The sequence below is a fragment of the Bactrocera oleae genome, chromosome 3, assembly GCF_042242935.1.
Source record: "Bactrocera oleae isolate idBacOlea1 chromosome 3, idBacOlea1, whole genome shotgun sequence".
Taxonomy (NCBI): Eukaryota; Metazoa; Arthropoda; class Insecta; order Diptera; family Tephritidae; genus Bactrocera; species Bactrocera oleae.
The window spans coordinates 425,958-439,169 of record NC_091537.1 but is presented as its reverse complement, the minus strand read 5'-3'; the positions used below and the strand labels follow the sequence as shown (position 1 = coordinate 439,169).

At 33.5% G+C, this 13,212-nt stretch overlaps 3 protein-coding genes across 6 annotated transcripts; 1 reads left to right on the top strand and 2 right to left on the bottom strand.

Annotated features, from left to right (window-relative positions):
• Positions 1 to 429: 429 nt before the first annotated feature.
• On the bottom strand, positions 430 to 2,579 carry LOC106614943 (lysosomal phospholipase A and acyltransferase). Its single transcript, XM_014230893.3, has 5 exons — positions 2,167 to 2,579; positions 1,703 to 2,071; positions 1,417 to 1,644; positions 1,006 to 1,300; positions 430 to 928 (listed from the first exon to the last, which is right to left on the bottom strand). The coding sequence occupies exons 1-5, from the start codon at positions 2,255 to 2,257 to the stop codon at positions 709 to 711; spliced, it is 1,203 nt and encodes a 400-aa protein (XP_014086368.1). The 5' UTR covers positions 2,258 to 2,579; the 3' UTR covers positions 430 to 708.
• Positions 2,580 to 2,869: 290 nt separating this feature from the next.
• Positions 2,870 to 5,786, top strand: Cdc23 (cell division cycle protein 23). Its single transcript, XM_014230878.3, has 5 exons — positions 2,870 to 3,836; positions 3,954 to 4,133; positions 4,186 to 4,350; positions 4,408 to 4,844; positions 4,934 to 5,786. Exons 1-5 carry the CDS (start codon positions 3,026 to 3,028, stop codon positions 5,387 to 5,389), a joined length of 2,049 nt encoding a protein of 682 aa, XP_014086353.1. The 5' UTR covers positions 2,870 to 3,025; the 3' UTR covers positions 5,390 to 5,786.
• A 130-nt stretch (positions 5,787 to 5,916) lies between these two features.
• On the bottom strand, positions 5,917 to 11,608 carry LOC106615033 (ATP-binding cassette sub-family G member 1). 4 transcript variants are annotated; one of them, XR_011395466.1, is made up of 12 exons: positions 11,521 to 11,596; positions 9,600 to 9,800; positions 9,251 to 9,529; positions 8,357 to 8,480; positions 8,102 to 8,291; positions 7,644 to 8,028; positions 7,438 to 7,563; positions 7,048 to 7,235; positions 6,816 to 6,984; positions 6,651 to 6,692; positions 6,436 to 6,544; positions 6,218 to 6,355 (listed from the first exon to the last, which is right to left on the bottom strand). XR_011395466.1 is itself a non-coding variant. In XM_036369592.2 (11 exons), the coding sequence occupies exons 3-11, from the start codon at positions 9,381 to 9,383 to the stop codon at positions 6,011 to 6,013; spliced, it is 1,917 nt and encodes a 638-aa protein (XP_036225485.2). In that variant the 5' UTR covers positions 9,384 to 9,529; positions 9,600 to 9,800; positions 11,521 to 11,595; the 3' UTR covers positions 5,917 to 6,010. The 4 variants fall into 4 exon arrangements, 2 of the variants coding, with proteins under 2 accessions (XP_036225485.2, XP_014086531.2); XR_011395467.1 differs by having other exon boundaries at positions 6,666 to 6,692; XM_036369592.2 differs by having other exon boundaries at positions 5,917 to 6,355; positions 6,436 to 6,692; positions 11,521 to 11,595.
• Between the last annotated feature and the right edge of the window lie 1,604 nt (positions 11,609 to 13,212).

Here is a 13,212-nt window from a genome sequence, read left to right as displayed (position 1 = left end):
GGAATGTATAGTGTTAAATTGAGTTTTCGCGTTGGATGTACAAAGCTGGAATGAGGACTCGAAAACGAAAATGCAGCACGAATGGAAAATACCATTGTAAAATATATGTTTGATACGTTTTCAACAGGATCTCTCTGGATTATATTAAAATACTAATTCTAAATAAATTTTCCATAAATATTACCAGTATATACACCTATAAGGTCACATATCTCGAGTTGAAAAGTCTGTTCGACTTACCACAAAATGTCAAAATTTTCATATCTATCGAGCGGAGGATATTGTTAGCTCTTCAAACGAATTAATACAATCTTATATTATTTGGGTACTTTCTTTCATTTGTTGCACATTTAATCGTTGGTGGTTAAATGTTGGTGTAGGTAAATTGCGCAGGTGGTTAAATTACGGTTAAATCATTATAAAAACAAATTATGTATATAGTTATCAGTCAGTCGTCATTTTTTATTTCATTGCACACGGTTACACCAAAAGTGTATTTTGGTTATAAATCACACTATTTTCTTAAGACAAAGCTATGTACATTCATCCAAAATTAAATTTAGAAAAAAACTCGTTTAACAATTCACTTGTCCATGAAAGATATACAAAAACTAACTTAAAAGTAAAAAATATTGAGTAAAAAACATATATGTGATGTATATGTACATATGTACATATATAGGTATTTATACATTTGTGTTGAAGAATTTAGGTCTGCAGAACATTCTTTATGTAATTCAATACATCTTTGTGTGCAAGTACACCCATATGATCCACCCCATTTAAAGCTACGTTTGTAATATTGGCGCTTTGTCGATTGATCCATGCATGACAAGCACGTAGTGACCGCTGATTTACTGTTCCGTCACCTTTTCCCATTATTAATTTGGGTGTTTCATCAATGATAGTATCCTTTTTGTATTGTAAACTAAGGCGAAAGTAAAATAAGGTTTTTTATGGTATATGTATGTATTAAATGTGGCATCCAGAAATCTTTCAACATACCGCTCAACAGTGTCCAAACCGTCCCCGTACAGACAATGCAGTTCTATTTCTGGCGGACTAAAATTCAATGTGAATTGCAAATTGTCTGCTCGCATATGCCAACCAACGGAATAATCAATATCATCGAAGTATTGCTTCATTTGTGACATTGTATAAACGCGTGATGGGGTTTCTACTAAGACCTCCGAAGGTCGCCAGAAGAGCGGCGAGGGTAGCAACCATGCGGTAGAGGGATTAGTAATTTGTTCTTCTTTTAAAATTTTTCCACTGAGAAGAAACGAGTCTAAATCATCACCTTAAAAATAATATTTTGAAATAATTATTTGCGTACCTATAGCGTTATAAATTTTGAAGCAAATATCAAGAACAGTAATCTTTAAGAACCTTAACTTATTTATTTTAATATCTTACCCATTGCAAACACTTTAAGGGCTTTCATACTACCCGCCCATGCTCCGGCTAAACTTATTTGCCGGTTTACGTATTTTTTCCGCCATTCCGTAGTCTGTTGGTGGAGAAACACTAATGTCATTGGACTGCCCATGCTATGGGTTATGAACGTAACAGGCGATTTTGAGTTTCGTTCATATGAATCCTCAACAAGTTTTTTTAAATCAATGAAAAATTGACGATGTTCACCTAGAGCAAAATAAATAAAAATATACAATACGGTTATAATTGTACTTCAAAGACATACTTGGTCCTTTTCGAAAGTCATACGGTGCTCCATGTATATTCTTTTTTCGTTCATAACCCAAATCAACTAACACATTTGCAATATCTTTAAAGTAGGCCCCAGCTTTATTATGTGTAGGATCTATCCATTCGACCACTTCAGGATCACCCCAACCAGGAACACGTATCTCAACTCCTGGTGAATTGTGAGTTGTTCGAGTAATTTCATCATAATATAGTTTCACATTTTCGACCCAACAATAAACTGGCGGTATTACCAACAATTCTAAATTCAACCACAAGCTGTACCAATCAGATTTCTTTGCACAATACAGAAGGGAACTCGATTTATTCAGTTTCGCCTCGAGTTGGCTTCCCCCGTCGCCTGGAACTGTAACAAAACGTGTAGGTATTTATACGATAGTCGTCAATATTGGCAAGTGCCACATTTTGTGGTAAACAAATCAATACGTTGATGAAACTTACCAAATATTACCGGAGATAAAAATTTTGCTGCGTTGACCACTTCCTTTATAGAAAATAGAACTACATAGATCCAGAAAGAAGCCAACTTCATCGTTTTGTAATTTCGCCAAGAATTAAAAAAAAAAAAATGCAAGCAACAATTTTTTTACTATATGTTTTTAAGTTACAGTTGAGAAAATTTATTTATTTGCTTTGTTTTCCACTCAGATCAGAAGAAATCGTTGTTCAGGTGAAATGACTCTAGCGACATTAGGAATATGGCGACTTATTGCTAACACAAGTTTATGAAATTTTGTTGCTTTTTTTGAAAACAAATTTATTACAATTTTAGTTTTTAGTGCAAATACTAATAATTAAATGTTATACTAGTATGCAGATAAGCTATTCGAAAATAAATTACTTATCTTTGTAAATCATCTGTAAAGCTGTTTACAAAAGTCATAAGCAAAGAACGTAAATTATAGAGAAGCTTCAATTTACGTTCTTTGGACCTTCTCTATAATTTACGTTCTTTGCTGCCTGAGTCCCCTTGATTGAGGTGGCAGCAGAACAACGTTGGTTTGTTCAAAGCTTTTTTCTCCAAATTCTATAGTGAATGAAATTGTTATAATTTATTAATGTTTTTAATTCATGTTAATTATAACCATTTTTCCTATTAATTAGAAGTGTAAAAATTAATTAGAAGTGAAAAAATTGGCAACTCTGGTGACAGTCAAATGGACAAGATCTCTCTTAAAGAGCATAGAACTATAAATTCGGCATTTCTAGCATTTAAATAAAGAGTGGGAATTTCGAAAGGCAACTGAGAATTCGCGTAAATATTAATAATCTATTAATTTTGCTGTAGGCTGTGATTAATATGGAGGAGGATTTGTTTAACATCCCATTACCGGACGTAAAACGAGAACTTCGTCGAGGCATTATCGAATGCCAAAAGCGAGGGCTAATTCAAAGCGCTAAGTGGCTCGCTGAAATGAGCCATGGCCTTAGTGATGTCGACTGTGATGAAGGTGGACCAAATCGTTGCAAACAACAATTTACGTCGGCGAATGAGGAATCTTGTCAGTTTCTGGATGGAATATCACAAGCAGAATATGATAATTATTTTCTAGCAAAAAGTTACTTTGATGTGCGTGAGTATGATCGAGCTGCGTACTTTGTGCGAAATTGTGAATCGTCTGTTCCACGTTTCCTTCACCTTTATGCCACCTTCCTGGCAAAAGAAAAAAAACGTTTGGACTCCACAACAGATCGTTCGAATTTGAATGATATAGGACACGTGCGAGATATGACAGAATTGCTGGCAATTCTTCGTTCAGAATATTCTCATGGTCGTCTTGATGGTTATGGTATATATCTTTATGGGGTTGTATTAAAATCATTGAATCTCAACAAAGTCGCAATACAAATGTTGGTACATGCAATTCGCTTAGCACCAATGTTATGGGCAGCTTATGTTGAACTAGCTCCGCTCATACTGGAAAAGGAAAAAATGTTGTCTCTAAATTTTGGAGGACATTGGATGCGGCACTTTTTTGTTGCGCACAGTTACATTGAAATGTATTTGAATGACGAAGGCTTAAAAGCATATGAAGATCTTCAACATGCAGGATTTCGTAAAAGTGTATATGTAACTTCACAAATGGCCCAAGCATATCACAATAAAAGAGGTTGGTACTTATTACATACTTATGTCCATAATAACAAATAGAACGCGAAACAATAATATAACTTGAGATAAAGTGATTAATATAAGTGTTTTTATTTCTTTCAATATTTTTTCAAAGATGTTGACAGAGCAATAGAAATTTTCCAAACACTACAAGAAATCGATCCGTATCGATTGGAAAATATGGACACGTACTCTAATTTGCTTTTTGTAAAGGAATTGAAGACAGAAATGGCACAACTAGCGCATAAGGCAGTCAGTATTAATAAGTATTGTCCAGAAACATGCTGCGTTGTTGGTAAATTGTAATATTGACAGTCTTAACAACATTTAATATTTATATTTTTTAGGCAACTATTACAGCATACGATCAGATCATCAAATGGCCATTGTCTACTTTCAGCGTGCTCTTAAATTAAATCCAAAATACTTATCAGCGTGGACATTAATGGGTCATGAATTTATGGAACTGAAAAATACAAATGCCGCTATACAAAGCTATCGCAAGGCGGTGGGTAAGTTACGAATGTTTTTTCCGAAAACCCTTGAATAACAAATATCGCTATTTTTAGAAGTTAATAAGCGAGATTATCGCGCCTGGTACGGATTGGGTCAATCATATGAAATCCTCAAAATGCACTATTATAGTTTGTACTATTTCAAAATAGCCCACCAATTACGACCATATGATAGCCGAATGCTTGTGGCTTTAGGAGAAACATACGAAAAACTAGAAAAGTTCGAAAACGCCATTAAGTGTTATTGGAAAGCTTGTGATGTAGGTGACATAGAAGGAGTTGCTATGTGTAAATTAGCTGGCTTACATGAAAAAAGGGGAGAAATTGAAGATGCTGTTCAGTGTTATATAATGTATTGCGATGACGAAAGAGCAGCAACAGACAAACAAAGTTTATACCATGGTTTTATGACTTTGGCGAACTATTACGAAGGGAAAGGCCAATTTGACAAAGCTTCGCATTATGCATATAAATGTCTCGAATCCGATGAGGTAGTTACAAAAATATAATGTTTCATCACAATGTATATGATATTTTTATACTTTTTATAATTCTTTGTTTATGAATCCTTGATATATAGCGGAAATCTGAAGCAAAAGCATTGCTTAAAACAATTGAAAATAAACGTAGCGGGAAAACCGGAAACAGTGATAGTGAAGCGAACAATTCTGCGAATGCAAATGTCATAGCAGCAGATACGTCATCAGATGATGATATAGAGATGGAATTAAGTGAATATCTGTGTAGCGACTATGCATTGTCTTGTCAATCGGATATGAAAGCGCCTACAAAATCGGCAACAACCGATGCTGAAAGTATAACAAATATACATTTGGCATCAACTACAGCCGATATGAGCTTGAATGAAAGCGATTTGGCTGTTTCAAACAACGCAAATGAAACTGGCCCGAGTACAAGCGCGGCGGCAGTGAGTGCGATTGGGCAGTCAAATGAAAAATCAGCACAAATTAGAGATCCAGAGAGCAATGACGACGATCCACATTCCATGGAAATATCTTCAATTTCTATAGATTAAAATATGTTATTCAATTGGTGAAGTAATAATTTGGCAATTGGAGCCCATATTTTCAATTATTTTCTTGTATAATGTAATTTCTTGTATATGCGGTACTTTAAATCTTATTCATGAACACTTATGTTGTTAAATATAATTGGTGTGATGTACCTACATACGTATGTCATCTATAAGTTTACTTCTAAACAATCGTTTGTTCTATATTACAAAATGCCTGAGTGCATTAACATACGTATTGATATTCAAATTTAATCAACACAATTGATTTTGTCATTAACACCTTTCTCTTTAACCCCCGAAAGGAGAGATAATAGTATTTTAATATGAAAAAAAATGTTCGATAATAACCAACTTAAAATAGTAAAAATATAGATTTGTACAAATGGAAATTATAAAAGTTTTGGTTTAACGTAAAAATTCCAATGAATACTACCGTGTTTTGGAGTGCTCTGAATATTTATATTTACCTAATTTTGCATAAAAAAGTTAAATCACTTGCACTTTTTCAAATGGGAAACGCGTGTGTATTTGTTGAATTAATATACAGATTCTTTCCAATTCTTGTATTTTTTGCGTTAAATAATGTAAAAAAATAGCTAATTAAAAGAAAATTCTATATACTTATTGCTCGCGTTTAATACGTAAAACCAAGCTAATGAAAAATAACACCATAAAGAATAATATCCAAATGGAAAGTACGAATATGTCGTGCCCATACAAGTCAGCTTCCATATCCAACTCCTTTAGCAATTTAGTTGGTGATTTGAAGTAACAGAATTCTCTATAACATTGCAAATCGGGGCGACCATACCCATATATTGCTTGAATAAATGCCTCCATGGTATAACGGTAGAAGGAGATATCACACAATGGCCGGAAAATATCGGACACTTCATGAATACGTATGAAAAACCCTGAGAAAATCATAAAAGGAATCGATATTCCAGGTACTAATAGGATTGCCATCTACAAAATAAACAAACAAAAAAAACATATGTATCTTGTTTAATAATTCTTATACTTTCAGCTTTTCAAAGGTAGCTCACCTGCAATTCGAATATCGACCCAAACGCTAACCCCATAAAGTGACCCACAATGGCCAAAATTATACTAACCACCCAGCACATAGCAAATCGTACAACGTCATCCGGTTGACTAGTCATAAAGTAAATTATTGTCGTAAATAAAGTTGGACAAATTAGGAGCATCGGAAGATCTGAGGTGAGTTTTGAAGCATAGTAGGCTCTAAGGGAATACCAACCGTTTAAGTACTCACGTATAAAAACTGGCGTGTCCTGTGGACCTAAAAATATGCTCAATTTCAGATATTAACTTCGAATAAATATTCAACTGGTTGCAATTCACTTCGGAGGGTGAATTCGGAACCTTTGTACATACTTGTATGTACAATTCAAATTTTACTCACATAGTAATATCGAAGGCATTGCGTTGCCAAAGAAAATAAACATTATAATGAAAAAAATACAAGAAATATTTGTTAAAGTCCTGCCACCGTCATTGCCGATATCCCAAAATACTGCCCCAACAAGAACTGCAACAATAACATGCACTACAACACGTAACTGTACTGCTATCTATTTAAAAAGGAACAAATACAAAATAATTGCGTTATTAAACCTTGAAGTGCAATAAACTACCAGGTTCCTTGACATTGTGCGTAGAGATCTCCGTGTGAGTATGACCATTTGCCTGTAGACCCCTACCTTGGCTTTGGGACGTATGACTGTGAAACTGCATCGTTCATGTGTTGATCGTCCGCTTTCAGAGCCATTATGCGATGGCACGTTAATTGTGGTGTGATTATTCGAGTCATTTAATATTTTTGCTATGATAACGGAAATAACCAGTCATATACCAATCATAATGAGAAGAATAATAGATCAAATAGCTTTATAAATATATTGTAATGCTATTACATGCATTAAGATCACTTGCTCATCACATTAAGATTGCATACTTGTATATAATTAAATACCGTTATATACTAAATACGCCTAAGAATTGCTTGTTTTTAAGATATTACTTACTGTTTTCGTTTATTGCATTCGTTGCGTCTTCATTTAGATGGGTGGACGTTCCGCAATAACGGTTTTTGTTTCTTTCAATCAAACTCAGGATTTGTTCATTGTGCTCTTCACTGCTAACCTCTAAAGCTGGTGATAAAATAAACTTATACCTAAGTACATGCATACGTTATCCGGTAAAACCTGTATCGATAGGCTCTGAAACTCACCGAAATCGGCTGGGTTGTAGTATTCGGGAAATGCAAAGCCCGCTTCCTCAAAAGTGGGGATCATATCCACTTTTGGTCCTGAATACACCAAATTTCCCCGCGACATAACTATAACATCATCAAATAGTTTCATAAGTTTCGAACTGGGCTGATGAATTACACACACAATTATCCGGCCATCAAGCGCCAATCGTTTCATATAGTTGATTATCTGCAAACTGGAGACACTATCCAATCCACTAGTTGGCTCATCAAAAAACATAACCGGAGGATTAGTGACCAATTCTATAGCAATAGATAGACGTTTCCTCTCACCGCCAGAAAGATTACGCACTAATCTGTGTCGGCACTTCTCCATATTTAGTATCCGAATAATGTCGTTGACCTATGTGAAACATGTAAGGCACACAATTAGTGAAACTACTGTTGTGTGGTATTTGAAAATCCTGAACCCTCACAATTTTTTCTTTTTCTTCAGAAGTTGTTTTCGAAGGCAATTTAAGATCCACCGAATCGCTCATGGTCTCATGCACCGTTAATAAATCGAGCAAGGCAAAATCTTGTGGAATGTAGCATGATACCTTGCGATATGCCAAGTTATTTCGCTCTTCTCCATTGAAGGTGATTTTGCCAGACACACCACTTGCTCTGAAAATATTTTAACACTTTACGTATGTACATATTAAGTAGAATATATCAAATTATTATTATACTTGAAGCCAGATAGGACATTGAGAATCGAAGTTTTCCCCGCACCAGATGGCCCCAGCACAGCGGTTAGACGACCAGATTTGAACTCTCCACATATGTCATTAAGTATCGTAACCAGTTTATTTTCTGATATAGAAAAATAAGTGGGAAAAATAGAATATTTACATAGCACACATACTTCTATGGTATATATATACATATACAATATATAGGTACACTTGTTTCAGCATTAAGTAAAATGCAGGAAAAACAATCTTGAGTTAAAATTCGGATGCTAGCTAATACTAACACTAAATAAATGTTTAAACACATAGATGCTGCGCTTGGTAGTACATATCCCGCATGTTTTTGTATCATGAATAATACGTTTGACTAAAAGGAAACCACGAAAAGGCGTAGGAATCCATTTATATAATATGAATCGCTTTAATACTTTTTATTAAATTTTACGGCATTTTAATTTAAACTTTGATTAGTTTGAATTTTAATTATAACGGTTTCAATTAGTTATTATTTTTAGCTTCAGTTGCTTTTTTTCCCAACTATATGACCAAAAACGATTTTTTTTTACCTAAATTTTTTAAATTGTAATTATGACCGCCTAAATGAATTATTATAAATTCGATTAGCGTGTAAATGAAAAACGTTGTCCCAAATAATTTTTTTATTTCTAATAACCATTGGTTTTTATTTCAATTATCTTACACTTTTCAATATATATCTTGATTTTTTGATAAAAATTCGACTTTGGCGCTAGCTATTGGCATATGATTACACCTATATCCGCCCTTTACATACGAACAAGATATTAAAGCAAATATACCCTAACTTCATTCCTAACTTTCAACACGGTTTTGTACTATGTTCCCGGATTATGTGACTCACTCGTGACTTACTCTGTTTAGCAGTATAGAAAACATTGCAGAATTGTAATATGAATTTCTCTTGACCCAAGAGGTTGCCATTTGCTGAACTGCCGCTGCCATTCGTCTCGATCTCCATTGCGTCATAGTTATCCTTATCTGGCATTTTCAAATATCACTATCCGCGCACGGTTATTAGAATAACCCAGTTATTTAATCTATATTGATATAATATCACTAACACCAAGTCGATTCACAGTTAAGGTTGAAATTAAAATAACTGAGTGTTTCACATACATAAATTTCGCTAACCTGCTAGATAGGTAATTAGACTTGCTATTATAATGTTAAGTGAATATATAAAATATACTTTTGAACTTACACACAACGAACGACCTAATATATTACTGGCCAGTGATTCCCAACTCATATGCACAACACTCAGAGAGGAAAACATTCTTGGGCGCACATTCAATCTTTATTTGTATATAAGTATGTAATGCATGTTTTTTTGAATATAATTTTTCTAGTTTCATAAATTTAATCTTATGTAGTTTTTATCACATTTTAAGTCTAATTCACTCTTTAGTCAAGCAATTAAAAATAATCATAAGATATTTATAAAGCATTGCTTTCACTTCACTTCATAAAAATTGTGGCTAACACATGAAAAACTCCAAGCAGACTAACGCACAATGCGAGTTTGTGATGGAGCACAATTTGGTCAACTGACCATATTCATGTACATGTAAATATGTGCATATACCATGCTGCTACATACATACGGCTAAATTTGATTGCGTTTGAGAAAGATACTCAGCTTGCCAGAAACAATTCAAACTAGAAACTGGTCTTTCATGGATCAGTGCACTGAGGCAACAAAGAGAGAACTCTATTACGGAAATTTAAATTGATCAAATACGAAGTGCATAGCAAAAAATAAAGAAAGTATCATACAAGTGGCTTATATTTTGTGATTCAGCTACTTTTTGTGGTAAAAATGACGAACTGCTTCGTGCTAACAGTCCTAAAATATAGCATTTTGTAACACAACAATGAAGTATCATAGTGCATTATCCAAATAAAAAAAGAAGCGTAACATTTGCAGAGTCCTTTAAACTGAGATTATATTACTACTGCATTGATAAGAAAGCTCTCAATATAGGCATACATTTATTTAATTGTACATATGTATATATATTATATATATTCAGCTTTAGCGAATACAGCAATAGCAGACGTACGTACAACGTGGCTTATCAATGTAATCAATTTAACAATATATATACATATGTATATAAGTAGCAAATGTATGGTGAATGTCCCATAGTTAGTCAGTACATATGAGATTAAATTATTATACTTGACCCATTACTTTATTACTGCAAAAAGTTAAACCTGAAATCCATAACGTCGCACATATAAACATACATACATACATGAGTTATGTATGGTATATGTTAATTGTGTAGCACAAGTGCAAATGACCTTAAATCGATCCTGGCTTGATGCGTTATCGCATAATTTTTAATTGGCGTATTACTTGAATAAATGTGGCTAAAGAAATTCAAATCTATGTATTTGTAACTAAATAATTCTTATAAAAAAACAAAAAAAATCCGAAAATAAAAATGTTCTCGATAATTTTAAAATGCATCCTTTCATTGGCGTACCAATTCGTATGTTGGATACAAATATTATATTATTCTCCCCAAAAGTTCAAAAATGGGTTTTGATGAATTTCGTATACAGCCAAAACCTATTGAGATATTGTTCCAATTGTTTGCTTTGAAGGCACTGTTTGTTATAACTACGAGCTGAAAATAACGTTGATACTAGCAATCAGCATCATAGCACCTTATACTTGAGTACATTCTGTTGATTTGTATGTAATTGCCTACACTCGACATCCGCGCATTAGCATTTTCTGATAAATATTTATTTATATGCGCTGCAATCAAATTGAATTGAATGATAACTACTAAAATTTATAGATGAATAAACTGCACTATTATTATTAAAATCCAAATGCGCTTATACCGTTTTGTGCGGTTCATTTTTGTAATTTGCATATACAAAAATACATATATATATTACATATAAGCATGTATGTACTAATACATATATTGTATATAACTATATATGCACATTCAATATCGTTGAAACACTTAATCAATTAATATTCACTCCACGGTGTCAATTATGAACTTGACCATTTTATTACACAAGTATTTTCTTGCTTTTTATTAATATAGTATAAATATTTCTTCATCATTATTCAACTAATATGAACTCATATTGACCTAGCGTATCCGCATATACTCAGGAACATTTGTCTTGTGAATTTACCGACTTCGACTGATTGCCTTCTAATCGCATTGTTAGCTTGGAGCTCCATGGCCGCTTGGTAATGTTCAGCCGCTCACACATGTTACTCACCGATTTAGTGATAACATGAAAGTTTCAAAGAGTGAAAATCGTGAGTACAAAGGCGATCGTTCGCAAATTGATCGCTCTTTCTCTGAGTTATAGTTTACATCAATTAAGACGATTCTCATATACAACAAATATATAGTATCTAAGTATATTTGCAATATATGATAGCTATAAATCAATATCGTTATGTCGGGACGCATAAATTTCAAATCGAAATTTCTTCCTCATAAGCAAAGTTTATTATGAAAGGGATGCGAAAGCTTACATATGAAGATCTGCGCAATTGCGACTGCCTGTCTGTGGAGGTACACTTCGAGGTTTGATGTTACCAGCCGAGCGCTAGCGGTTTTCTAAAATATTAGATGTTGTCTGTATTGTATTCATCCACTGCGGGAAACCACTAATAAAATACCCGGCTCCTTGAGTAGGATAGGCTCCGTTCGCTTATCTAGTTTATTTCAGGTTCCAGAATAAATAGGCACAAAGCACCACAATGCCACATGGAGTCAAAGGGGAATCGATTTTTATCTTTCAAGAATTATTAATCACATTTACAAAATTTCGTTGCAATTAGCTAATTCGCCCACGAAGGTGGTGTTTCTATATACTGGTATACATGTGCATATTTCTATAGCTATCTCGATTACTTTATGATTTTCTAAATATAACAAGTACGAGCAAAATTTCTAGCAAAATAATTTTTTTTAATCAGTGAAATGGAAAATACGTATTTTTGAATGTCGTTGGGCTGATCCATTATACTCTTGTAAACAGTTATTAATTTCGATCCAATATTCATGAAAAATTTCTATTCGATTAATTCTTCCGTTAGTTAGTAAAAAATCACGGCTATTGCTCCAGAATGAAATAAGCTTATGTTCTATCATTTGGAATTGTTTGGCTCGTTTATTTTCTTCAATTCGAATACTTAATTAGACAATATCTTGATACAATTTTTAATGTGGCATTTCTTATATAATGAGAATTAGAAATTGTGCACCAAATATGCATATATGCATATACATATGGTACATATAAATTTATATACACATATATAATGCGTATATTACTTGGATGATCAAATGGATCTAAGAAAAATTAGTTTTTGACTTCATGAAACTCATTGCACACTATACGTGCAGAAATATATGCTTAAATAATTGATAACGCGCTTTTACTCGCTTTTAATTATCGTAGAATTATAAATGAATAAAACATGAAACTTTCTTACACATATCTATCATCCCGAATAGTACCCTCCAAATGTCGCACGCAAAAAAAATGGCAAAACTTTTTTCTCATTGTGATACAACACCCTTTCTCATTCGTGTTATGATGTGTTGGCATTTTTATACTATGCCCAAATATCCGAGAGGTAAATAATCAATATAAGTTGTACTTGTATTCATTATTTTGTGAGCCTTATGGCCAATTCACAAAGAACTTTTGCTTCGCTTTGCGTCAGACATTTGTTTTGGCGTTTTGCTTTCCAGGCTTGTCTCCAATATTGCAACTGTTGCTTGGCAAAGCGTGAAATGATGGGAGTTGCTCAACATTTA

Coding starts and splice junctions, on each gene's coding strand:
- LOC106614943 (XM_014230893.3), bottom strand. CDS start 2,257: ATGAAGTTGGCTTCTTTCTGGATCTATGTAGTTCTATTTTCTATAAAG. Junction 1,645..1,702: donor TGACTTTCGAAAAGGACCAA/GTATGTCTTTGA, acceptor ATTTTGCTCTAG/GTGAACATCGTCAATTTTTC. Junction 929..1,005: donor GGTTTGGACACTGTTGAGCG/GTATGTTGAAAG, acceptor CTTTCGCCTTAG/TTTACAATACAAAAAGGATA.
- Cdc23 (XM_014230878.3), top strand. CDS start 3,026: ATGGAGGAGGATTTGTTTAACATCCCATTACCGGACGTAAAACGAGAA. Junction 4,134..4,185: donor AGAAACATGCTGCGTTGTTG/GTAAATTGTAAT, acceptor TATATTTTTTAG/GCAACTATTACAGCATACGA. Junction 4,845..4,933: donor AATGTCTCGAATCCGATGAG/GTAGTTACAAAA, acceptor CTTGATATATAG/CGGAAATCTGAAGCAAAAGC.
- LOC106615033 (XM_014231056.3), bottom strand. CDS start 9,383: ATGCCAGATAAGGATAACTATGACGCAATGGAGATCGAGACGAATGGC. Junction 7,564..7,643: donor CTACAACCCAGCCGATTTCG/GTGAGTTTCAGA, acceptor TTTTATCACCAG/CTTTAGAGGTTAGCAGTGAA. Junction 6,356..6,435: donor GGTCGATATTCGAATTGCAG/GTGAGCTACCTT, acceptor TTTATTTTGTAG/ATGGCAATCCTATTAGTACC.